Raw genomic sequence first — 27,289 nt, 5'->3', positions numbered from 1 at the left:
GAAATGTGGCCAGTGACAACTATATGCATTTTTAGAAAGTCCAAAAAACAGTAAAAATCCAGCATATTTCAGTGCTTGCCTGGACCAGTTGTGTGTAAGGTATAGTCTGAGAATTAAATGGTCTTCTGTCTTGGAGTAGGAAGGCTGGCGGACTGCTCTGTGACGTTATTGAGAAACCAGATGCCAATATAGATAACGCATTGCTGGCTTTACTAATGTGGTGATAAGCGTGTAGTTTCTCCCGGATGCAGTGACTAGGTTTTCCCAGAGCTTTTCTATGATGTTCTGGAAGAATATGCTCTCCCTGTACAGCATATTCTGTGTACTGTTACTGTACAATCTATATGCATTGACTACATTTGGCATTTGGCACTGAAAATACTGAGTATGTTAGAGAGTCAGGCTAAGTAAATTATTCTAATTTGAAAAAAACAAAAGAATCAACATCCCGAGAGGACATAAAGCTCTCCTCAATACTTGTTAAAACATAAAACAATAAACAATAAGTGTACTTAAAGAAATAGAACCCCACAAGTGCAATTACTGGTTTAAAATATAAGACGTGCTTTCTTGTTTATCTTGATATCCAATTGGAAGAAGAGAATATACAGTACTAGGAATTAAATTAAATTTAAAAGTTTTTGTAGAAGACTAAGATAGTAAAAATCTCAAACAAATTTTAGAAAATCTAATGATAGGAGAATAAGTAGACGTAAGTACAAAGACAGAAAGGCTAGAGTTGCAAGGCAGTCTTCCATGTGATATTCAGATAGACCTAGACTTATTTACAACTTGTTTGAAAAAAGTAAAAGATTTTGTCCATCAGCAATCTTGGATTTGTGGAGCTCTGTGCCAATGTACACATTGTTGTGTCTTTGCTGTCTATGCCATACTAAAAATCTGAATTTAAGGCTAATTCCTAGCCTGTCTCACAAATTGTGGCTTAGTGAATTTCTGCTCTTATGCAAGTATAATAAGAAATACAAATGGTAATCCAAAACAATTTGCTGAGTTAAGTACTTCTGACAACTGATTTACAATGACCTTAGCCTTCATCTTCTAGAGTCTTGAATAGATATTATTTAGTCACAGAAAGCAAAAATGATAACTTCTTTCTTTTATAATGTGTTGATGAATTATTCTCTTTGCAGTGAAGAAAGCTAGATTTCACTGTTTTTTTCTTTACATTCGTGGCTTTGCGTAATTTAGTAAGAAGAGGAAATCATGAATGCACTCAGTGGTCATGCTAGCTGATGACTGCTTCATGTGAAGTGCAGTCTTTGGAGCAGGAATGAGAATTCCTTTTGTAAGTGAGTGCCCTGATTGCTAGAAAAGAGGAATCAATTTTCTACTTGTTCTCCGGACTTGGCTGTAGTTTTAATTTTTGTATAGAGGCACAAATGAACAGCGGGGATGGATAGTCTTTGCTTCCTGACAGCAGCAGCCTGCAGTCTGATGTCTGATGCATCGTTTAGAAGTGAGAAAGGACAAACTGAGATTTGAGAAGTTGTTTTCCCTTTTCAGATGTTATTATATCTTTTGAGTTACTGTATAAAGGGCTGGAAAGCCAAAAAATAATCTTTTTTGAATAATAAATTCCCTTTTGTGAATAGTAAATAATCTGCTTCTGAATTTTAGAAGAAAGGTGGTCGTAGCTTCTGTATTCTGCATGGAATACAAGCCTTAGATGTGTTTTATGTGGGCACAGAATCTACTTGCTAGATTAGGCTGCCTGGGAAAATAGATAGAGGAAGGCTTAATTTAAAGATCTCACTTATATACAAACATGAGGTATGTGCTGAGCTGCTCCACTTTGCCAAAATGGTAGCAATTCTGCATGTACTTGGAAGTAGACTATCATGGAAATTCACTGGTACAGACAGGCATGTGCGACCGTATCCAAAATGTCGCTATGAATGTAGACCTGCTAGGATTGTCAACAGGTGGGGGACCTGCGGCAGAGGTCCCAGAGACATCAGGAAGGTGCCTGAGAATAGGTGTCTCACCATCCATCACACTGAGCAGATCAGCCAAAGCGGCTAACAGGAAACACCGTGGAGGAAAGTATGACTGACTGGCTCTTTTGAGGTTTAGGCATCTATCTCCAGGCTGCACACAGAGGTCTCTGTCAATCTGAGATTACCCTGAAAGCCTCTTTGCTCTGAGGGCTATCTGGATGCAGATATGAAGTATTGTTTCCGCTATACTATACTTTCTTAAAAAGAACGGTATTCAAAATGCACAACAGGCTGGTGGCTCATAGCACAAAACCTTATGTTAGGACTTCTTTGACTTGAAAGAGAGCAAACTTGCATATCCCACATCCTAGAATCTTATCTCAGGAATTTTTAATGCAATTTAATAAGAAAAATACAGAATTTGGGCACTTCCAGGGCTAGGTGGCAACTTAGGATTTTCAGGAAGGCAGTTTGTGTCTTAAGTGGCTGGTGGTTTAGGATTTTCAGGAAGGTAGTTTGGGTCTTAAGTGGCTGAACGATGCTCAGATCTTACATTATACACACACGCACACTTCACAATTCTGAGTCACATATGAGTGCTTGAGCTAGCTTTAAATGAATTGCAGATAGCTCTTGCAGTGTGGCTGCACTAGCACAAAGCTATGGTGGGAATAATACGCTCTGGAGGGATTTAGTTGCCCAGTCATGAACATCTGAGATACGCTGATGGGGTGGGAAATATGACACAAGACTTGTGGGAGAGGAGGCAGGGTGTAGGATATCTCAAATTATACCAGTAACCTGTGTTCAGGCAGCTGAAATCCACCATTTGGGCTTTAGCATGGCTGACTGATTACCTAGTTAGTATACCCATTAACATATCTATTTGCTCCTGATATCTAGGGTAGCTCAAAGCACTGGGTTATGCCATGTATACAAAAACATGGACCTAGGTTTTAGCTCTTAGTCCTTGATGTTGTAAGATATTTTCTCAGCTTCTTAAGATGAATAGTTTTAAACCCTCTGTTCTGATATTAATGGGATTATTCCCGTGTCTAAAGTGATTCATGTTCTCAAGGTTTCCTAGAACAAAAAGTAGGCTTCATCTGACTTGTTCTTTCTCTTTCAATTTTCAAGTATCCTACATTGTGGTTGACACTAAAACCAGAAATCCAGACACATTGACATCAAAAGCAATTGTAATTTGTATGTGGCAAGAAGGGTGGGGGGCAGAGTGGAAGGAAGAGGAGCACTTTGAAGATGCCATGATAACTCGGGCATGTTTAGATTCAGTAAATAGGTGTGCCTTTTTCTGTATCCTGCTCATCTGCAGACGAGGATGTTTGAAGAGAGGGAAAAATGAAATGTTATTTCCAGTAAAGGGGAGGAGACTTAACAATGGTAAAATCATTATGAAAAAACAAACAATAGAGGGAACATTAGAATTTCTAGCCAGCGAACGACTGAGAAAAAGGAAGTGTATGTATTTGAAATAGAGAGGAAAACTGCTGCATTTAGCTGTTTTCCAAAGCACTGATGTTTATACTTCATTTGTGTTTGATTTTTAAAAAAGCTGTTGCAATAAACGTGAGGTTGGACCTGAATAATATTTTTCCCCATCAGGTGACTTATTTGCCAGAAGCGTGTTTTAAGGTAACTGGAAATTTAATTTTTATTTGCAAATCAGTTTTGGTTGTTTTTGGTTTTGCTGTTGTTTTCAGGACTTTATCCACAAAATTGGAAAGGAACAAGTGATTCCACTGGGCATGTAGATGTAGGTTCAATATGTCACCCTTACCTAAAAAGATTTTGACTCCTAGCTCCCATCTGAATGGCCTAAAGGCTATGTTTAGAATTCTCATAACCTTTTCTTCTCCCAGGTGAAATAATACTTACGTACTTAATGGAAAATGAAACAGTGTCAAGAAGAGGCATTGAGAGATACTCCCAGTGGATGAAGATGGGTTTCAAGAATGAGCGACTACAGATTTTTGTGAGCTGGGTCTAAACCGTGCCCTTTAATTTAAATTTCTTTGATTTAAGTATCCAACGGTTCCTATGCTATCTAAGGTATTAAAATGGATTTAAAATTATTTGTTCAACCACTGCTCATATATAGATGTATATAACTTTTTTTGGTAGGTAATAACTTGAAAAATGTTCACATCAGTTGGAGACAAAATCAACCTTTCCCAATTAGGCTCTAAATATTGCAAATTTGAACTTGGACTGGAGGCATATGTTCACTGAGTTTCAGTGGGTTTTTTTTCTTCCAGTTGTTTGTTACCATATTTATGCCATTGACTGCCCTATATCCAGCCAGTAAAATGATTTGTGAGTACTCCTTACCCCATTTCAGGCAAAATTACTTGGATTAGTTTATACAGTTTAAGCAGTTTACCTGGCTGATTTTGCCTGAAGTGGATTAGGGAACACTGATATAAACTCTTATAGCAAAGCTGTAGAAATGCTAAAATCTTCAGCAGTGCCTTGCATGACAAGCCCTCACTCATGTGGCAGTGATCCCCAAGGGACAGTTCCTGAAAGCACAAGAGGTCTGTCAGAACCTACAGGAAGTGGAGCAGGTGTGGCAGGAGGCCAGCATGGCTCAACAGGGAATTCCTGATCAAGCTCAAACACAAAAAGGAAGTGCTCAGAAAGTGGAAGCAGGAATGGGCCAAGCGGCAGTATGGAAAGCATTGCTCGAGCATGCCAGGATGATGTTGGGAAAGCCAAAGCTTGTCTGGAGTTAAAACTGGCAAGGGATATGAAGGGCAAAAAAAAGAAAAAGAAAGAAAAAAAGAAAGAACTACTATAAGTAGATGGCAGCAGAAAGAACTACTACAAGTACATTAGTATAAAAAAAGGAAGACCAACAAAAGTGTGGATCTGCTGCTGAATGAGAAGTTTGACTTGGTGATGAAGGATGCAGAAAAGACAGATTGACTCAATGACTGCTCTCAGGCTTCCCGAATCTCTGGCAGAGTCTGGGGAGAGAGAAGTGGTATCCATGATCTGTTAAGCAACCTAGACATATAGAAGTTCATGGGACTGGGCAGGATGAATCCAGGGGTGCTGAGGAACCTGGCTTATGTCACTGTGATGCTTCTCTCCATCTTCTTTGAAGGGTGGTGAAGACTGAGGGAGGTTCTTGATGACATGAAAAAGGCAAATGCCATGCTAGCTTTCAAAAAGTGAGAAAAAGAGGATCTGGAAAACTACACACCAGTCAGTCTCACCTTAGTCTGTCTGAAGGTTATAGAGCAAATCCTCCTGGTGGCCATTTACAGGCAAATGAAGAAGGTAAATGGGAACAGTCAGCATAGATTTTCCAAGGGTAAATCATACCTGACCAAGCCTGATTGCCTTCTGTGTTCAAATGACTGGCTATATGGACAAAAGGAGAGCAGTGGATGTTATTTTTCTCAGCTTCAGCAAGACCTTCTGAATGGTCTCCCATAGTATTCTTTTAGACAATGATGTGGTGAGATAGGGACTGGATATGTGTACTAAAAGGTGGCTGAAAGACTGACTAGACTATCAAGCTCAAAGGGTAGTGAGTAATAGTTCAGAGTCTACTTGGCTCCCATTTACAAGTGGTGTTCTCAGGACTCTCTATGGAGGGACAGATATTATGTAATATTTTATCAGTGACCTGGGTGATTGGCTGGAACCTCTGGACTTCAAGTTTGTCCATGACACCAAACCGAGGGGGGGAGGGTCATAGCGGGGGCACAATACGCTGGAGGGCAGGGCAGCTATTCAGAGGGACCTTGACAGGCTGGAGGAACGGTCAGACAGGCACAATATGGAGTTCAGCTAAGGGAAATGCCAAGTCCTGTGTCTGGGGAGGAATAACGCCATGCAAAAGAGCAGGCTCGGGGTCAACTGACCAGAAAGAAGCTCGGCAAAAAAAGAGCTTGAGGGTTCTGATGGACAACAAGTTCAACATGGGCTAGCAATGCGCCCTGACAGCAATGAAGGCTAATCTCAGACTGGGCTCCATTAGTAAGAGTGTAGCTGGTGGGCTGGGGAAGGGGATCCTTCCCTTCTCTTTGGTGCTTGTGAGACCACATCTGGAGTGCGAGGTCTGTTTTTTGACAAACTGTGACAGACTGGAAAGAAGCAAGCAGAAGGTGACAAACACAAACACAAGGGCTGGAGAACATGGTGCACAAGGAAAGGCAGAGGGATCTAGGTTTGTTCAGCCTGGAAAAGAGGGGACCTGGTGGGGAGGGGGGACAAATTATTGTCTTTAGAGCCCTGAGAGAGGGTTATAGAGAAGACAAAGCCAGACTCTTGTCAGAGGTGCGCAATGAAAAGACAAGGGGAAATGGCCACAAGTTGCAGCAAGAGGAATTCCAGCTAGACAGAATGAAAAAAAAATCTCACCACGAAACTGATAAACTAGGTAATCCAGAATCTGCATCACTGCAGATATTCAAAAGTTGAATAGACAAGGTCAGATCAGAGCACCCTGATCTGACTTTGAAGTTAGACATATTTTGAGTAAGGGCTTGATTAGATGACCTCTAGAGGTTCCTTCCAACCTAAATTGCTCTACAATTCAGTATCACATTTTGGCTCTGCTACATGCAATGCTCCTACTTCAATCAATTTAGGGGAAAGACTGAACAAAGGATCTATGGCTATATAGTAGATGGAAAGCAGGAGCACTCAAATAATGCTCATAAATCTCTCCCTGTTTTCCCAGGGTTGAAAAATCTAGGAGGAAATATAAAACAAGAAAAAATGCACAATTTTAGTTAAAGCCAGATGGTAACAACGTGCATTAAGAAATAAATACAGCTAATAGTGAATTTACTTTTCTAAACAAAGTCATGGCTTCTGATGTTATTTTAGCTGCATTACCACTGGATGCCTACCAGCCACTGAATAATCCCTTTAGTGCTTTTATCAAGTCCAGATCCTGTCCAACAGATTTCAGAAAAGGAATAAAAGCAAACGGAAATGCCTATACAAGAGATACTTTTGTAGAGAGAGATGTAACTATTGCAAACATGCATAAACCAGATTCCTTACCCGTCCAGCTCAAACCTGTGATAACCCATGCACAAATAATAATACAAAAGAAGCAGATAATAATTCTCAGCATGCAGAATTAGGTGAAGAAATCAGTTTAGCAAGGTTTGTTAGGTAGTGTACTTGGATGCTATGGTTAAACACTACCTTAAAAAAATCTGAAGAGAACAGATATAGAGGGGATCTGAGCAAGGAAACTGACTTGGGTCTGACACAGAAGAGAGGTGCCTGAGAATCATGGAGTCAGGATAAGTCAGTAGGACAGAAGGATGCTAGGACAAAAGTCTGGCAAGCTCAAAGGAAATCTTGACAGATATAAGGAAAATTTGGAGCATAGATGCAAATGTAGAATTGTATAAAGCTTTAGGCAATACATACAAGAACAAATGAACAGAGGACTTTCATCTGTAGAAAGGAAACTTTTGAGAAAAGCATTAGGATTCAAATTTACTTCCTAATGGGTTTTGGTTGGGTGTCCAAGAGTCATAAGAAAAAGAGGACAGGATCTGCAGATGTACCAGCATGGTAGACAAGAAGATCATCTGACAATACTCAAACAAAAAAAATGAGTTGAAGCCAAAAAGTTTTATCTTAGTAGTTGTGCATATTTCATCTGTAACCACAGGCAGTCAAGAGTGAAGCAAAGCCTTACCTGCAAGGCAAAGGTTAGAAATAACATAGAGAACTCTTATGAATATGTGACTTCAGATCCTCGAATATATATTTACAAAAGAAATCCTGGATTTTTTTTGTGTTGTTTTGTTCTCTAGTCACCTATAACAGCAACATTCATTCATTGTGAAAAAAGGAAAGGAGTATAACTTCAGATAACTTAGTATCCTCCTTATGAAGGAGTAAACCAGTAGACAAACAACATTCTTGATACAGCTAATTTCTACTCCAGATGACAAAAAGTAGAGATCTGCATACAGTTTCTTCTTAGACAAAGAGGTAAATAGTGCACATCATAGAAAATTTCTAAAACCTATTAATGCTTTTATTAAAATTCATGAAATTATTTTATTGACAGATTTCATATATCAGAAAAGTTTTTTGGGGTTTTTTTTGCTAAATGAATTGTTTGGAGAAGAGTAAGGACTTATGTTCCAGTTTATTCTCCATTCTTTATTATTAGTTAACTGCCAAATCATCCTAGTAGATAGTAAGAGTTGTCGCTACAGGTATTCTGTTTTAAAAATCTCGGAGTTTCTGCATGTCCTTTTTTCACAAAGAAGCATTCCAGGTTTAAGAAACAAACTGTGTTTTTAGAAATTTAACTGCTGAAGATGCAAATTTTAAGCATACCTGACTATAGCTCTCAGTGAGAAGGAAAATGCAGATATGTTTCAGAAAATGCTACAGCAGTTTCAAATCATGGTGCAAAGTCTAATTTCAGTTTCATCATTTTTGTGTCATTCTAAACTTACACTGATGTAAAAAATTCAGAGTTTAGCCCTATAAATAAGAAGACCATTGTATTTTTAGTATCTGTTCAAGCAAAATTTCAAGCTCAGGTGCAGGTTTAGATAAGATATTGACAAACTGGAGGAATGGGAAATTAGGCTCATTACTCTTTATATTAAAGCAAAGCATTCACCAGCCACAGTGTGGATGTAAGAACATCACTAATATTCCTTGAACCAAATGTAATCATCTACATCTGAGCTATTCACCTTAAATTCTCTCCATTAGTAAAGTATAAGCTCTATCGTTGGAGAATAATAAGCCCCTCCAGCGTGAGACTTTGTCCTAATACAGAACTTAAAAATAGGCAAGGTGGATCTCAGTCTGAGCCTGCCTATTTCACAGAATCACAGAATGGTTGAGGTTGCAAAGGACCTCTGGAGATCACCTAGTCCAACGCCCCTAATCAAGCAGGGTCGCCTAGAACACGTTGCCCAGGACCTTGCCCAGTTGGGTTTTGAATATTACCAAGGTTGTGGAGACTCCACAACTTCTCTGGGAAACCCGTGCCAGTGTTCGACCATCCTCACCATAAAAAATTTTTTTCTTAACGCTTAAATGGACGCTTTCCTGTGTTTCAGTTTGTGCCCATTGCCTCTTCTCCTGTCACTGAGCACCACAGAGAAGAGTCTGACCCTGTCCTCTCAACACCCTCCCACCAGATATTTAGAAACATTGACAAAATGCCCCTGCGCATTCTCTTCTCCAGGCTGAACAATCTCAGCTCTCCCAGCCTCTCCTCATATGGAAGGTGCTCAAGTCCCTTAATCATCTTTGTGGTCCTTTGCTGGACTCATTCCAGTAAATCCATGTCTTTCTTGTACTGGGGAGCCCAGATCTGGACCCAGCACTCCAGACTGGCCTCAGTAGTGCTGAGTAGAGGAGGTGGATTACCTCCCTTGGCCTCCTGGCAACGCTCTGCCTAATGCAGCCCAGGGTGCTGGTGACCTTTTTCTGCTATGAGGTGCATTGCTGGCTCATGGTCCACTTGTTGCCCACCATGACCCCCAGGTCCTTCTCAGCAGAGCTGCTTTCCAGCAGGTCAACCCCCAACCCGTACTGGTGCGTGGGGTTATTCCTCCCCAGATGCAGGATTTTGCACTTGCCTTTGTTGAACTTCAGGAGGTTCCCCTCTTGCCCACCTCTCCAGCCTGTTGAGGTCCCTCTGAATGGCAGCACAGCCCTCTGGTGTATCAGCTACCCCTCCAGTTTTGTGTCATCTGTGAAGCTCCTGAGGATGCTCTCTGTCCCATCATCCAGGTCATTACTGAAGGTGTTAAACGGTATTTGCCCCAGTATTAATCCCTATTGGACACCACTAGTGACTATTTCTCTCCGCTGACTGAAAAAGGAATCCTGGTGTGACTAGCCAAAATGTGGGCATCTGTACTACAGATATCTAAAGTTAGTGGAGATAAATTCCACCTCGTGTGTCTGGCGTCTGTCACCACACTGGGCTGACACAGAGCCAATGCTAAGAAAACAACTCAGCATAAAGGCCCAACTGGAAGAATGCAAATGTCACACATCTAAATGACAAGTGGGATTTGTTACCCTTATAATTGTGGACGTTTGAAGAGGTGCTACATGAAACATACAGACTGGCAATATGCATATGTGGAGCCAAGAAGAAGAATGGAATGAAACTTAACCCATTCCTGGGTTCAGACAGCAAGGTATATATAGCTTTCATATATGTGTCCAAACATGCACGCCAAGAGGTGCTGTATCTTCTTACAACAGCCAAAATAAAAATAAAAACAATACCACTTAAGAAATTTTTCTTGCTGTTCTGTTATTTCCTTTGATTGCCTCAAAATTAGGTAATAAACCTAATTAACAAAGTTGCCCTCTTTCTTACAAAGGTGAAAATATGTTTTGAGCCTGCACAATAATACATTTTATTAAAAAGGACTGAAAGAATGCAACTGCCTTTTAAGAGAAATGAAAATTGTTTTCATGTCTGACACTGGTCTGGTGTATGCTGATATCAAAATGTAGCTGTTGAATGTCATGGAAATGTGAATTTAATTCCTCAGTTTTAGCACAACATTGCTGTATATCCTTATCTGCTTGCACAGTGGTGGTACTGCTGTGTGGCAATAAGGATGCTTTTCATGGCTTTGTGAACAAAGTAATGTTAAGTAGATCCTTTTGCGTTTCTTTGCTCCCGTTGAACCTGTGCTGGTTCATTGCTGCATCTTTAAGTTGCAGGATGCTTCTTTCATTTGAGTGACAGTCTTTGCCATTCAGCCTTCCTCTCTAAGTTGCGTGAAACTGCTGTCTTATCACTCAGTATGATAAGTGTAATCAGTTAGGAGAAATAATATGAAAAGAAATAGGAATGACAACTAGGACCTGCTCAGAAGTATTTTACTAGATGTTGAAAAAGCCACAGTTCTCCAAAGTGGACAGAGGGTTATATCTATGAAAAGAAGCAGTGTAGATGTAAGAGAAATCAGGGCAGAATAAATACTTAAAAAAGAAGACGTCTATTAGTGATATAAGTGTACAACTTAGAAGCCAGAGTGTGAAGAAAATTAATGAGAGAAGATAAAAAAGAATGAACGAGGAAGTCCATAACTATCTAGCTTAAAGACAATAAAATGTTTTTGAAGTAGATCAAAGGAAAACCAATACTAACAATAGCAAAGGCTAGGCGATCCTGATGTAATTGTGAAAGTTCAAACAGAGAAAGCAGAAGTAATGTGTACCTGTATTATGAGTTGGGGAGAAGAATGAACGATGCCTTCCTATCAGGTGATGATGATTCTAGCGGTATCCTCCAGTGGTGGATAGCTAACAGGTCCTGAAGTCACATGTTTTTAAGATCAATATATTTTGCAACCAAATCATTTTTAAGAGTAGTGTGAAGAGCTCTGGTGTTGCTTTTCAGTAAGTCTAGGAACTTCCAGAGGACTAGACGGAAGCTAACCTTTTGCCATCCTTTTAAAACAGAAAATAAAAAGTGGCTTGGAAATGGCAGGCTTAGCAGCTAGACCACAGTCTAAGGAAAATAACAAAAGAGTTTGTATACACTAATTAACAAGAATTAAGGAAGGATAATATCATTAATTCTAATCAAAATAACTTTTAAGAGGAATAGGGATTGTTTCAAAGTTATTGAACTTCTTGAATGAAGATCCAACTTTGGTTGACAAACTGACAAACTTCTGTAAGATGTTTGCCTTGGCACTGCATGACATCTTCATTAATAAACTAAAGAAAAATTATTCAACATAGCACACACTACATCATTGACTAAAAACTACCTTAATGATAAATCTCCACATGTATTTGTAACGGAGGGTGTATCTTCATCTTGTTTGATTAACTATGCTTTCCATGAGATGCTAGAGGAATTATATTTTATTCTATGCCATTGAACTTTTTTATCAATAACTGTGGAAAGGGACATAACATCATGTCTTACCAAGTTTGGTGATGGCACAAAGATAACAGGGGTGGAAAATTAAGAAGAGATGGGTCAGTGATAAAGAGTGTTCAGGGATACTGGATAAGCAAGAACAGATAAATAAATGACATTTCTGCGCAGCCACATAGATGCTCTAACATCTAGAGACAAAAATATAAGCCATAGAAATGGGAGTGAAGACTTTTCTGTGAAGCCTTGATTCTGAAGAGGGTATACTATAGCCCACCACTGAGACCACATTGACAAAAAAGGCAAATGCTATCCTCAGGTATATCCACTGGACAGGACTGGAAGGTTATGTCATTTCTGCATTTGGCAGAGAAGCAGTTGCTACTAGAATAGCGTGTCCATTTGTAGCATTCAGAATTCATGATGAATATGAATAATTTGGAGAAGGGTCAAAGAAAAGCCATGGGAATCATTAAAGACCTGGAAAGCCTCCAGGAGTTCAATCTACTTAGTTTATCAATGTGATGACTCAAGGATAACTTCGTCATGGTACACAAAAGCAGGACAAACAGCAAAGGCCTTTTCAGTCCAGCAGTTAAAGGTCTGACAAGCTCCTCTGTCAAAAAGATAAGGCTAAAAATTCAAGCTAAAAATAAAGCACTCTTTTTTTTTTATTCTTAAAAATCACTGAAATTAGCAGCTAGATTCACTCACCAAAGAAGTGTGGCATCACTTGCAGTTTTTAAATCTAGATGGGACATTTCTCTAAAGACAAATTTTAATTTTCAAGGAGTACTGATCCTGAAACAGGACTGTCTTGGTGAAACTCTGTGACCTCTATCATAAGTGGAATGAGACTGGACAAGCATATTTGAGCCCTTCTGCCCTTTACCAGTAACTGTATGAATATGTCGATTCTTCATGGTGCTCTGAGAGAGCCAGTATATCTATATGGTGTGGCATAGCAGTGGGAATGATAGATCTGGTAAGTGCTTCAAGAGGGCTGGTCAGGGATGGTGATCTCAGGCTACCTAACCATGCCAGCACAAGGGCCAATCCACCTAACATGGCAATGTGACTGTGCTGTTTCCCTTGCAGAGCTGGCTCTCTGCACAAACAAGGATTGTGCAGCTGTTTGGTGTATGTACAGTTCAATATAGACCCTAAGCAAGTATGTTTTCGTGTACTAAAAAAATAGCTAAAATAAAATACTTCACTCTTTAATGAAGGAAAAGTCATTACTGTAGTTGCCTTGTGGTATTTGAAGCTGTTTTACATATCTGGATCCCAGTGACAGCTGGGTGTTTGGTTGTCTTAATATACTAGCCACGCTATGACACACTGTTACCGGTTTTCTTAGCTATCTTTTGGTTCTGACGTGTAATATTCCTACTTCTATTGATTTAGGAGGAAGACTAAACAGAGAGCTTATCATGACATTATTTGTACTGAGAAGAGGAAATAGCTGACATGAAAATGGATAACTCCTCCGTGAATAAATGTGTGAAAAAATGAAAGTCTAACGGAAACCTTTTCACAGACGTTGTAGTTGTTCATTTCAGTCAGAAGGGGAGGAATTGCACCAGAACCTCATTCCTTATTTACTCCAAATAAGTGTTCGTAACATAATTAGTAATTATTTGTGGTATTGGATCTCATCCCTAGAATTTTCTGGACACATATTGTCTGATTCTGTGATACCTGTGTGGGCTAGGGGATATATTATTTACTCTGCCTCAGACAAATGTTTCCAGATGTTATAGTCACTTGGAACCTTACAACATCTGTTAAAAAAACTTCCCCAAAACAACCTCAATACATAAATATGCAATGAAAAATCAGAATTAAAATTGCAGTTTTATTTCTAAATGCAAGTGTAGAGACACTTTAATAATCTGAAAATTAAAAAAAAAGGAATTACACCAAAAATGGAGAGAGGGCTGAGTATGGGTATAAAAAATAGCAAAAGCGTATGGGGATCAAATCAAGATGGGCGAAGGGGCTAATTACTATCTAAATTTGAAGTGTCTCATAAATCCATTTCCCTGAAGAAAATGGTTGTGACTCTGTCTACAGCAGTTTGGATTTGGTAGGGTGGTTTTGAAGTAAAAGCCTTAATTGTCTTCACTTACTGGGAATTTGGTTCTCAAAGCAATTTCAGTGATTACAAACTAGATTCATTTTGGAAGAAATTGAATAGGAATCTGCATTTGAAGTACCCTCCAATGCCCGATAAGGATATTAACGTGTGAACCTCTAAGTAGACCACACCATCACAAAATGCCCAACGCACACCTATCATGCCTGTGGCAATAGAAGGCCACTTAAGAATCTTGTGGCACCCTGAAGTGGTTCTTGTCTTACACTAAGGTCCATGTGCCATGACTGCAAGGCTGCGGTCTTTTAAAGCAACTGTCCGAGGACCTTGAGCTGCAGGAAATAATCTCCTACATAGCAACTAGCTACATCAGAAACTGCCATCTTAGTCTAGATCCTTTAAGAGTGTCTTTCTGCTTTAGTTTCAGCAATGAAGTGAGCCACCCATTTAGCAGCTATGAGAATACAAATTACCAAGATTTTTGTAGTAAAACCCTACCCTGTAGTCCCGTCCCTTCTCTGAACACAGCTCCTAATGCTGCTCAGTTCAGCACTGTGGATCCTGTCCCTTGCACATAAAGAGGCTCTTTTTTTAGGCCCATAACCTCTGCGTGACTGCGCTCAAAGCAAGGACACCCATTCTGCTTGTTTTCTGCTTCAGAGAAAGGGAGAGCCTGGATGACAGTTCTTTCAAAGAGGTGTCCTGCTGCTACAGCCACTGCAGCCACTGCAGCCATAGGGCTGCACCATTTTCATTTCTCCTTATTGTGTCTTACACCGCATTTGGTGTAAGACACCAGTGGGAAGGTAGTTTCTGGGAAGGCTGCACCACAGTATCACTTGGAAACAGCATGAACAGGAACAGAAATAAGTCTTTGGGCAAGAGAACTTGTATAGGCAATGGTGGTGTGGGCAATGACATGATTGATTTACATGAGACAGACAAAAGGACTGACCGGCATAGAGGCTAAGCAGGAAAGATAGAATAGACTTTGTCTTTGCCAAGACTTTTGACCTTGTCTTACATAACATCCTCATGAACAACCTAAAGAAGACTGATCTAAAAAATAATCACTTTAAGTTGTTCCAAACCCATACAGTTTAAAAAAAATCACCCTTAAATATTAGCTATCCCCATTAAGTTGGTAGGTCATTTCATGTAAGGTTTGGCAAAGATATTCTGTGGACATGATTCTGTTCCACACTTTTACAATCGACTTGGACTGGTTAAATGTAGTGCACATTTAATGAATTAGATATGAAACGGAGTATGTAAACATACTGGAGAACAGTGTTAGAACTCAAAACTGTCTTGCTGGAAAGCAATCAGGTGGTCTGCAATCAACAGTGTGACCTCTATAAAGGCTAGTATGCACTGCTATAATTAGGAAAAGGAATGTAATGGATCATAGAGTAAAGATTATTCAGCTTCATGATAGCCTTGTAAAAAACAGAAAAATTTAATTCTGGGATGTGCTGGAAGGAGTGTCACATGTAAGATATAGACGTGGATTTCCAGTGTGCCACACCTTGATTTTAATATTTTCAAATATTGTATAATACTTTGTCAGTATCCATTGTGTGCCTGTTAAAGCAAAGTAATTCCCAGACTTTAAGTTCTTTTATAATGCAGTTGCAGCTGCAAATGTAGACTACTATATTACATAAAGGTCTGGTGTTGTTTTCTATGTGCTAAATATTTTAATGAATAATTTAAATGTTGCTATAAGAAAGGAAAAGGAACTGACATCTCTTGTCACGTAAGGAACCTGGAAGAGAAAATTCTTAATTGAAGTGGACAGTGTGCTCCTTTGTCTTCTTTAATTACTATTAAGGAATGCATCTGCTTATCTTCCTTAACTGCACTTGACATCTGTATGTATACGTATGTGTGTTTCACAACTTCCTTCGTGCTTTTTAAGCTCAGCAAAATCAAAGGTTTCTAAACAACAGAATTACTGCTTCAAGGTCACTGTAAATGCATACAATTGTTAATGGGACAAAATGGAGAAAAGTGTACACATTGTCACTCACTAGTATCACTTTACAAATAAGATATTATTTTGCTTTTAACCTCTAAAAGAAACACTAGGTTCATCTTATCTAAGCAAGTTACAGAAATAAAAATCTTCAGAAAAGGTAATCTGGAGAGATTATGGCTTCATATTTACCTGTGCTGTGAGTTCATCAGTTAACAATAAGCATAAAATTCCTAGAAACACAATCACAGCTTAATCCCTATTGAAGGATATAAAAGGGTAGATCAAAACTAGACACACTAGAGCCTGCACAAAGAAGATAAACTGTCTTTGAATATTTATTTTAAATGAAAAGGTAAACACACCTACCCAGTATCGTTAGCATTATACCTGACATACGTTTGTCCACAAAAAAGTCACTCAGTGGAATTGAACTTCTTCAGCTATCATAAAATCAACGTGTCAGTTATCACTTTGCTCTCCTTTCATATCCATAAAAATTGCAAACTTGAAGGGTCTTTTATAAGAAGGTCCTGTCAGCTATTTCTCTTGCATATCAACACAGCTTTGCCTGGCAAACTTCCATCGATTTTTTTTAAATGTCCAGCTATCATACAACAAGCAAGTCAATTCTGGCGGATTGTAAGACAACCTTTCCAAAACGTCCACTGACTCTCACTGACACAAGTACATTAATTCATACTTAACGCAACATACAAAACATCAGTTCTTCATCTACGCATCTCCCAGTATCCTTTTAATCAAAAAAAAAAAAGTGACTCGACTAGGATCGATATGGGCACAGATGTAGGCAAAAATGGGATCTTCATTTTCTTCTTACCTATATACTTGATCAGGTGCCCACTCTCTGATAGATTCTTTTCTAGGTATGAACCTATGCTAAACTAGGTTATATTTGAATGGTTAGGGTTGCCAGCGACCTCTGGAGATCACCTAGTCCAACGCCCCTAATCAAGCAGGGTCGCCTAGAACACGTTGCCCAGGACCTTGCCCAGTTGGGTTTTGAATATTACCAAGGTTGTGGAGACTCCACAACTTCTCTGGGAAACCCGTGCCAGTGTTCGACCATCCTCACCATAAAAAATTTTTTTCTTAACGCTTAAATGGACGCTTTCCTGTGTTTCAGTTTGTGCCCATTGCCTCTTCTCCTGTCACTGAGCACCACAGAGAAGAGTCTGACCCTGTCCTCTCAACACCCTCCCACCAGATATTTAGAAACATTGACAAAATGCCCCTGCGCATTCTCTTCTCCAGGCTGAACAGTCCCAGCTCCCTCAGCCCCACCTTGTACGTCAGATGATACAAAATGAGTCAAGGTAATGAAACAATACCTTAAAATCAATGGTGCTAGTTCTTTGTTGATTCTACCAAACAAATAAATTAAATAGAGTTCATTTCCAAGCCATCTTTTGTCTCATCAAGATCACTGGTTGGAAAATGGAAAATATTTATTTTCCATAGGGAATTCAGAAATTTCTGAATATAAGCAAGCAAGAAGCCAATTCAAAAAGCCAAAATTTCAGCATTGCTCATGGAATAACTGGGCTTAGATTCAGATAAAAAAGGTGTCTCAACAATACCATTTCTGGGTTTCATAGTGCTCAGGAGCGCTCCGAAAGGATCACTGAATTTATGAATGCTAGGCGTAAACTGGAAGCTCAACTGCTCAGTCTTTCAAGGAGGCATTGACATTCTCATAAGCGAACTCTTGCAGCAACACAAGAACTTTTCTGATAAATTGATTTAGGCTAAATTAAATTGGGGTTAGTAATATTAAGGCTGGTTAAGTTGGGTTTGAATGCCTAAGTCCTTTACAGACCTAATGAAATTTATGTGCAGATTCAGATGAATGACTTCAGCTCTTAGATAAAGGTACAGATTTAATGTTAGGCATGTAACTCAAAAAAGACATTATTTAGATGCCACCTACATTTAATAGGCAGGTGTCTATTTCAATCTGGAATTTGTGCAAGGGCATAAAGTGCTGCTTATGTGCAGGCTCAGCGTGCTCTGCCCTGGGCAGGTTGGGTCTAGCTGCTATGTAAGACAACTTGGGATCAAGAAACTACATGGAGTATCATCTAGGCCCTCTCAAGAGAAACAACCCCAGAAGGCATATTCTGAATACACATGGTGTATGTCCATAGACCGATCAATCCCCTTGAAATGCTCATGGTAGCTTTTTGTTTTGTTTTTAATATACTGATTAAGGGAATGGGCGGTGATGACCTTGATATATTTATATAGCCTAATGGTTCAAACGCTTAGGCTTGTCTTAGTAAGCAGTTATGTAGTACTTAGGAAGGATGGGTGGGAGCATACTGATGAGCTCACTGCCCAAGTTTTGAGTTGAATGCATGTGAGTCTGTTCTGCTCTTGAAGCAGTGCAGCCACCTTAGCCTCCTGCAGTGCTGAGCTCTGCAGTTCCTGACTTTCTACACCCAACTTTGTGGACATGCCTAATGCCTATTCAAAGTACTTGAATGTTATTTAATGGATTCGAGACCATAATAAAACCTTCTAGCTATACAAATAAAAGCTACACATTTAAAAGCCCTTTAAAGCATATGTTTATAAAACTCCTCAACAGAGTCCGTAAAAAAAGGAGTGATTTAGATCCATTTAACATTGAGTTGACAAATGGAAAGAAAGCTTCAGTGTTATGATACTGATTTTATGTTTAAATTCTGTCTGTCATTCTGAAACATCTGCCAGTACTTTACAAACTCACAAGTGATTTGGAACTCTCCCATTTTCTAGCATCAAAATACAGCCACCTCCAGTGTGAGACACAGCAGATGTCTCAGTGCAAAGTGCGAAACTCCAGAACAGGGCAGTGTGCTCTTCTAATCCGCGTTGCAGTTGATAGGAAGGCAGAAGAGCAGAGCAAGCAGGTTGTAATTATTTAAATTGGAATTTGGCTAAGAGCCCAAGGCTCGCAACTTTTCTATACAACTCTTCTGTAAGAGTGCCATGAAGCATGATTGCGCTCCAGGTTTTAAAACTCATTGGAAAGATTGGCGTAATCATGGTCAGACTTTGGATACTTGGAAAACTGTGGATATTTGTATCAAAGCCGGTCTGAACTACTGTAACCTCTTGAGTAGACAAAAGCACAGTGGAAGTCTCAACAAATCTGTTTACCAGAATTTTCTGGTACTTTTACTCCCTGCTATAGCTTCTGTAGTCTTTTCTGCTTCTTTCAATGTGACCATTCATTATGACATTTACATTTTGGTAAATGTAATTATACCTATATTATGTAGCATGCATGTGTGCAAGTATATATATTTGTATGTACACACACGAATATATGTGTATGTAAATACACATACAGATAAAAACACACATATATGCCTACCTATGTTATATAGTATATTCAATGTATTTGAATTGTATATTTAATATCATGATACCAATTTATTTTTAGTCAACTAAAATATAATGTTAAATTTTCTTACATAAATTACATACATATGTAAACAAATATCGAATGACCTCAGCTATGTGTGACTTAATTGTCTTTCCTATGAAGACTTCGCTAAGTAAAATATCTCAGATCAAGCATGCGTACCTGTACAAAGATCAAATGCTTTCAAGATAGTAAATATTAGGTGGGTTTCAAAAATGAAGAACTTTGCCAGGAACACACCTATTCATTGACTCTTGTTTCCTTAACACAAAATTTGGGTAAACAAATTCTGCAAGAGAATTTTAGCAGTCTGTCCTACAGGAAATATCTTCAAAATCTATGGAGGTGGTTAGCAGAATATTCATTTCATGGTTCATTTCATCGTTTACAATCTGTTTTCATTGCATATCAGAATAAAAAGTTTTGAAATTTTTGCCACAGAGAATGCTTTTCTGTTATCATAAAATAGTTATAAAAGTTACAAAATTATAAAGTGTATTAAAATTACTGTAAGAAAATTATAAGATGGTTTCATAACAACTTCTATCTGGAATTTCAGATATTTGTTGTGAATATCACTTAAATTCTCAGATTTATATTTTAATTCCTTATCCTAATTTTGTGTAGCATATAGTAGTGCATTATTTGTCACTATGCCAAACATTTATTGTTATGAGCAGATATCCAAGTCAGAAAACAACAGAAATATTTTTGTTAGTGCTTAGTGGATTTTACTACTAATGATTATAAACATAACATTAAAAAATATAATAGACTAGTCCAATAGTTAGGTAAATAAGACATTCATAGTTTACATGCTATTAATATTATGCCAGAAATTACTGTAAAATTATTTCAAAATATAAAATAACCCTTAAAATAAAATTTAAAATATGAAATCAAAGAGATAGAACACATGAGATATTAAAAAACAGGTGGGTATGTTTTGTTCAAATCAATGTGATTTTGTAAAAATGCTAAATTTTATTGGAAGAACTTTTTCTGATAAAACCACTTTAATCAAAAAACATTATCAATCACATATATAATATATAGTACATGATATGTACTATATGTTTGTGTATAGATATGTATGTATAAAATATATATATATCTCAACTCTGTGTGTGTGCGTGTGTGTGTGTATGCGTGTGTGAGATTACTGCAGGTGTTAGGTAGTGAAATAGAGCAGCGGTGAACTACTCATGCTATACGTACGTTAACAAGTTAAGTAGAACTACAGGACCACGTCTGTAGTATCAAAGTTAATGCTTTAGGATTTGATATCTGCTCCATATAGATTTCAGGGAAAAGCTCCATATAACTTGGGCAAGCTGCAGTTTGGTCCTGTGGAGTGAACACTCATTAGCAACTATGGTGCATTTTCAGTTCAGTTTCATCAAAAAATAACCCTGTTTGCATGAATTTTGCCATCACACTTGGAGTGCCAAAGAAATAAAAAAAACCTGCAAAATCCACCAGTTCTGTTTTTCTTAGCTTGGCATGTTTTTTCTCTTCCTCCTGCAAAGGGTGGGCATGTGCTGAAGCAGTCCTTGTGAAGATGCAGATGAGAGTGTCCTGAGGACTTGTCACTATGCTTTTTCCTGATATTTTCAAATGGGAGCCATAGTTTGGTTTCCTCACTTTCAACACTGGTCTGTTTGAGTAGTTCAGGGCAAGCAGGCTTGTTAATTATTGCAAACTTTGGGAAATGAAGGTCATAAAAAGGAAAAAGAGCAACAAACACCACTTGCACCACCTCCCACCAAGAGCAAAAAGAACAGGTAGAAGCAACTTTTGGAAAATGTGGGTTTGTGAAGAAGTTATCATTAAGCTAATTTCGTAACAGTGTTTTGTTTCAGGTTTTACTTGATTTCAGGTTTTGATTCTCACTTTTTCCAGGGCCCTCTTCTAGGCTGACAATGTGGGATGGGAAGTTTCATGGCAGCGCTGCTACAGTAATTGCAGATAGCCACTGACAGACACACTTTAAGTATTAGTTTGATATTTTTCATATTATGGTTTCAAAAATTTTTTTGCATCCTTCCCTGCCCTAACACACACAGCTCTCTGTTGAGGTGGATGATCTATAGTATAATCAAACTAGCTACCACATCACTATGGTAAAATTCCTTCCAGTCACTGTCTCCCATAATTAACACATCTTTGGCTTTTCATAAAGGATTCACAGGTTTAGGATACTGATTATTGAAGTAAAAGATTAATTTCTGAAGATTGTACCTTTAGTTATACCAGATTTCTCTTTCCAAGTTTTGTTGCTCAAGAGAAGAAAAGGTGATGGGAGGAATGCTTTTTCAGTAGTGAGGGTGAGCTTTGGGACCTCCTTCACAGTCAAATGAGAGTACATAGGAAGACAAAAGACGAGATGGATACTAGGGTTTTAGTGATAGCACCTTTAAATCAGTAACTGCGAACCTCTAATTCATCTGACCACCTGCGGCTATAGAATACAATGATCTTACCATTGCTAACTGAGAAGGAAGGTGACCAGAAGAATATGGATTTGTTTTGAATCCTCTGTAAGAACACGCAGTAAAAAGTGCCCAAGTGTTGCCTGCTCCTGCTACCCTAATTGCTCTGTCCCCTTTGCAGGAGAGGTGATGAGCTGGACAGAATCATCCTATCGACCAGACCCAGCCACAGGTTGCCAGTTGCACCAGCCTGCTCCTCCAACACCAGAGTGCCAAACCTACCTTTCTCAGGGTGGACAGGGTGAGCAAGCCTTTGAAGAACTTAAACTGCACGTATATCCCTGCTGTTGTGTAAGCTCTAGTATGTTTAGAAAACTGACAAGAAGATGCACAGTTAATCCTCCAAATAAAACAGTCAAGATTTCAGTAGATAACACTGAGGATGAGACAAATAGAGAAGCAAGTTGTGGCCAGGGAGTAAGTTAGCTGGGGTGTAAGGGCTATGGCCTGCATATATGAAGCTGCAGAAAGAAGAAATGAGAAATAAGCCAAAAATGCTTTTTTGTAAGGAATGGTTGGCAAAGACTTTGGACATAGTACTACTTAGGACCAAAGATGAAGGAAAGGGAAGTGAAGAGGGCAGGAAAGGTATTAGACAGAATATTTACTCACAAGGCATCCAATCTCTACAGGTACCTCTGTCCCAAGCACAGGAAACTTGAAACTATGCAGTAAAGGTCCTGGGACCATGAGAAAAGACAAATCTACATGGATGCAGCAGGCACCAATTAAACAGAAGGAAACCTAACTCTTTGGAACAAAACCAATAGCAATAACAACAAATACGCTTTGGGACATACACATTTTGCAAGCATATAAAATTATGTATGTGACTGACTACAGCATATATAGTTTGATATTGTTTTCCATTGCTTCAAGAAAGGGAAACTGAAAATATGCACAAGATTGCACTGTCACCTCACAAAGGGATGATGGCTTTCATGATGCATAGTCCAGCACAGAACGCAAGCCCTTCTAAATTAATGAATTAAAAGCTTCATGGCTTTTGTTTGTTATGTCCCTAACATAGGAGGATTTGTTACTATATATGGGCGTGTAGGGAAGAGATTGCAACTGACATTTTGAGCAAAAACAAGTAAAGATAGGCATGACTGATTGTTCCAACAAACATCAGACAGTTTTGCAATGCTTATGCAAGTCTGAACTCTTTCCAGTTTTCAACTAGCAGTATAAAGCTAGCTCATATAAAGGCTTTGATTTTGTGTTCTGAAATCTTTACTTCTTTTTTTATATCACTGTCACTGTTAAATAATTAAATAAGATTTGAGATCCTGTAGAAGAAGAAAGGTCAGAGACTTCTTTTCTTAATGAATCAGAATTACTAATATTTTATTGGTAACTTAGTTTGTTTACACTGTGTGAACCACAGAAGTTACTATATTAAGTGACCAGAGAAAATGAAATATAGAATTATTTTCCATAGCTATACAGACAATTAAAAAAAATCTTTTTAACATTTTTATTTCAGCACATACAACATTCTCTTGTTAAGCCAACGGTGTGTTGGTCAGGGGACAGTTTGGGACAGTGAAATACGGCAGCTCACAGTAGACGCTCCATACACACTGATTTTTGCATTTTATTCTCTGAGGTGTAGTACCAGTGCTATAAGTTCAGTCCACCCAGTCTGAAATTCCCTCTCTGAATTCTCAGAGCACTGTATGCAGACAGAATTCAGAGCAGCTGAGGAACTAAAATGTATTATCTGAAGGTGAAAACTCAGAGAAGTCCTGCAGTTTCCTTTTTTTTTTTAATCTCAAATGGCTTTATCTCAAGCCATTCCGTGTCAGCTCCTCAGGCCACTGGGACTGATGACACTTCCTTTATGTCAAACCTCTCTGAGCAAGCCTGCCAAACTCCTATGTAAGATGCACGTGTGCCTCTGCAATTGTCCTGCTATGTGCAACCCCCCTGTTTGAGGCTGAACTAGTTAGAGAGCTTTATATAGGCTGTTTGCAGCAAGAGCTTTTACTTTCTAATTTTTCTAGACAACTCCTTTCTCAAAAAAAAAAAAACAAACTTATTTTTCCTTTCTTTATTCAAGATAGCAAATTTCATAAAGCTCATGTTGTGCCCTAATTCTGCCCCAGCTGAAGTGAATGGTTAAACATTCACTGACTTCAGTGTATGCAGGAATAGACCTGTACTGAGGACTTTTGAGAATGCCTGTCTTCAGTATGAGAGATTCAATTCTAGCTAGAACGCAGGCACGTTTGAGTTCTCCTGTATATTTTTCTAAGTGTATGAGAGCATAGTTTTTTTAATTTTTATTATAGGAAATGAGAACTTCAGGAAAAATACTGCTTTGAAAAATACTGAGAAAAAAAAAGAAAAAAGTGTGCTCATAAGTATACATTATTTCTGAAAAGCAGGAAGTATACATGTACTTTGTCTGCAAAACCTAAATGTCTGACTTAGCAGGATTTGTCTTAACAGAGAATTAGTCTAGGCAAAAAAAAAAAATTTTCACACAGCTGCCCATACAACAGCTGTATTTTAAATAAAAATAACAATAATATATAAGTACAATTTGTAACGATATAACTTGATGAAAATAACACTGACTAGTATCAAACTTAGGATTTAACTGATTATCCATTCGTAACAGAGGAAATGCATTTCACAGAAATACTTGCAGGCAGAGTGGAGTGATATTCACGGCTTACCATGAGAAAGTTAAAACATGTGTAAACAACTATGATTAATATTTTTATAGTCAAACTAGCCAATTATTACCTTCCTGGATAGAAGAAAAGGAATTAATTTCACGTAAAATTCTAATCTTCTACTTAATTTAGGAACTGCCAAAGAACAATATTATGAATTATTTCCATGGTAAAAATGTAATGAACAAAACTTTACATACATTTATATTTATAAAAGTTTAGCATTTTAGCAGTCGAGTGTATGTCTACAGAAAGATGGTAACAGCAACCTAATGGTAGAAAACATACACACTTGCACACGCACACACACACACGTGCATATGGTCCAGTGCACATACATATGTCCTCAGCCTGTTTATACGGGCATAGACTTACTAGCTTTTGATGGGGCAATACCAGGAATGGGGTTCACCTTACCTGTTTTAGGTGTCTACAAGGTATGCAGTAGATGCCTAAAGTCAGGTGAGATGATCCTCATCCCAGGCAACACTAGCTGAAAATTTTATGAAAACTGTTTTCATCCTGAGCATACTTAAGGCACTTCATTAAAAAAAATCTGAAGTTAATCAAGGCTGACAAAAAGGTAAAAATCCTTACACGTGAAATTTGGAAATTAAAAAAATTCCTGAGTTTTGATAAATACTTCTATTATTTTAAAAAGCATGTTATATGATATTTTTTCTTGAAAAACTCATGTCTTAGTGCATGAAATATGTTAATAAGTCTTTGGGGACATCTGCAACAAATTAGTAGGAAATGAAAAGCCAAAGAACGACCTGTCACATATGTACAAAATGTGAATTGCTCCCGGCAATGCACATCATGTTTACAACAGGCATCTTTCTTTATCTTTCTGTTTTCTTGCAGGGTCCTGCCCATATTTTAATACGTTATAATTTATTATGCTTCACTAAACTATTTACAGAAGCAGAAAATAATCACATACCTTCTTAAGCCCCTAACTATGGAACTACAGAAGTAGAACATATAATATCAAGACTAGCGTGCTACATAGTACTGGTTTTAGAAGTACAGTTTGTGAACTATTTTCTTTATGAAGATTAAAATCCAAATGCAAATAGAACTTCAAATTCACTGTCTCCCTCTGTTTTGCTTTGTTACATTTTGTACTATCTGTTATTTCTAAAGGTTTTTGCCCCAAAATAGTATTTCGATTGCAACAGTTGCAATTTGTCGCAGAAGGATCTTGACTGAACAGCCACCAGGTTCTCGAATGCCCGCTGTCAACAAGGGACACAATCAATTTGTTTTCAGTTAAAAACAGCTAGTTTCCAATACCAGGCATAGTTTCTGTGGTTCTATGACTATACGTATTTGTTTCAGTGTGTTTTTCTCTCCTCTCCCGTCATATGAAACACAAATAACATGGAGACAGTGAAACAGTGATCATATCCAAAGTGCTGCCAAATGCACTGAACAAGCAAACTGATTACAGAACAGTATTTATAGAGGTCTTGGAAGTTCCTTATAAAAATAATAGGTAAAAACAATCATCAAAGTGAAATGCACTTTCAACTTGACTGCAGCCTTTAATGTTTTTATTAGCTACCTCTATAACACCCCCAGTAAAAATTCTACTTTTTTTACATTTAAACATGTATTACAAAATATTTCAGATTTTTTAAAAACAATAATGATGGTTTGTTAATCTGCTTTATAAAAGATAATGTGTTGAGTTATATATAATACTGGCATTGATCCAAATAAAGTTATATTATACTACTTAGTAATTACTGTGACTCCAGTTCCTACAACTGTTATAGTGAATACAGATGATTGTTTAATATACAGGAAGTGGGGATCATTTGGAAGTGCTGATTCAGAAGTATTCAAGTGCTAACAATGACTTGTTATTTCTGTGCTTTTCTTCATGTCCTATAAATGACAATTTTACAAATATGTCTGTGATTTTGAAAGTTATACAGATTTTGGGCAATTATTTTTTACGATTTCCTTTTTTTGTGCAAACACAAAACCACAGAACTCGATCTTTCTGAAGGTTCTTTTCTCTTATCAAAAGTAATTGCCACTCTTACTCAAAAAGGCATCAGCATTAATTTAAGAGAATATACCTTTTACGCCTGTTTTATGAAGAGCTGTACTTGTTACTGGAGCGGAAATTATCATATCCGTGATCATTAGCTTTGAACTTTAAACAGGACTGCCTTTCCTCCAGGGATAACAGATCTTTGGATTGGCACCAACAACACAAACATGACTGTTAAAACAGAAGGAATAAACATTTTACATCATTTTGTTTTGTGCATGTTGCAAAATGCATTGAAACATTGCCCTTATTCAGTGGTACAGTAGGAAATGGAAAGTGGCTAAGCTACCATTTTGGTGCTACCACGTAAGCAAAGAAATATCGCTAAGCTCTGCTTTACCCAAGTGAAAACCAACTAGTTCCTGAGATATCCTATTAATAATCTGAGGATTGAACGACAGGAAGAATAATGTTCTGGCCACAGACATATCACTTTGAGTCTTATCTGCAATTCTAGATGCACCTGAAAATAAAATTGGACTCCTCCTTGTAATTTCTACAATAATCTTTCTTGTAAAAATGTATGCACAGTAATCTATACTTCCTGAGTGAGATGCTGCTATTTAGTTGATTTTTAGGGTGAAAAAGAACTAAATAAGAGAATGGCAAAAAACCTACAGTTCAAAAAACTCCTTGACGTACTGCAGTCCGTTTGCTGATGCTGCGGACTGCTCTTTGGTGCT

General features: G+C 38.1%; 1 protein-coding gene across 8 annotated transcripts in view; it reads right to left on the bottom strand.

The window, feature by feature from the left end:
* EDNRB (endothelin receptor type B) overlaps window positions 1-27,289 on the bottom strand; it is a 48,457-nt gene that overhangs the window by 7,529 nt on the left and 13,639 nt on the right. For 2 of the 8 annotated variants that reach the window (XM_068929407.1, XM_068929393.1), the window contains exons 8-9: window positions 26,632-26,777; window positions 19,357-25,779 (exon numbers count right to left, since the gene is read on the bottom strand). In XM_068929407.1, the coding sequence (XP_068785508.1) occupies window positions 26,646-26,777 (132 nt within the window). In that variant the 3' untranslated portion in view covers window positions 19,357-25,779; window positions 26,632-26,645. Of the gene's footprint in view, window positions 1-19,356; window positions 25,780-26,080; window positions 26,778-27,289 lie in introns of those variants that run through there. The other 6 variants (XM_068929400.1, XM_068929369.1, XR_011138305.1 and 3 more) reach the window with 3 other exon arrangements.

The sequence above is a fragment of the Struthio camelus genome, chromosome 1 (assembly GCF_040807025.1).
Source record: "Struthio camelus isolate bStrCam1 chromosome 1, bStrCam1.hap1, whole genome shotgun sequence".
NCBI classification, from domain to species: domain Eukaryota; kingdom Metazoa; phylum Chordata; class Aves; order Struthioniformes; family Struthionidae; genus Struthio; species Struthio camelus.
The sequence above is the reverse complement of the archived record's forward strand: the minus strand, read 5'-3'. Positions and strand labels throughout refer to the sequence as shown.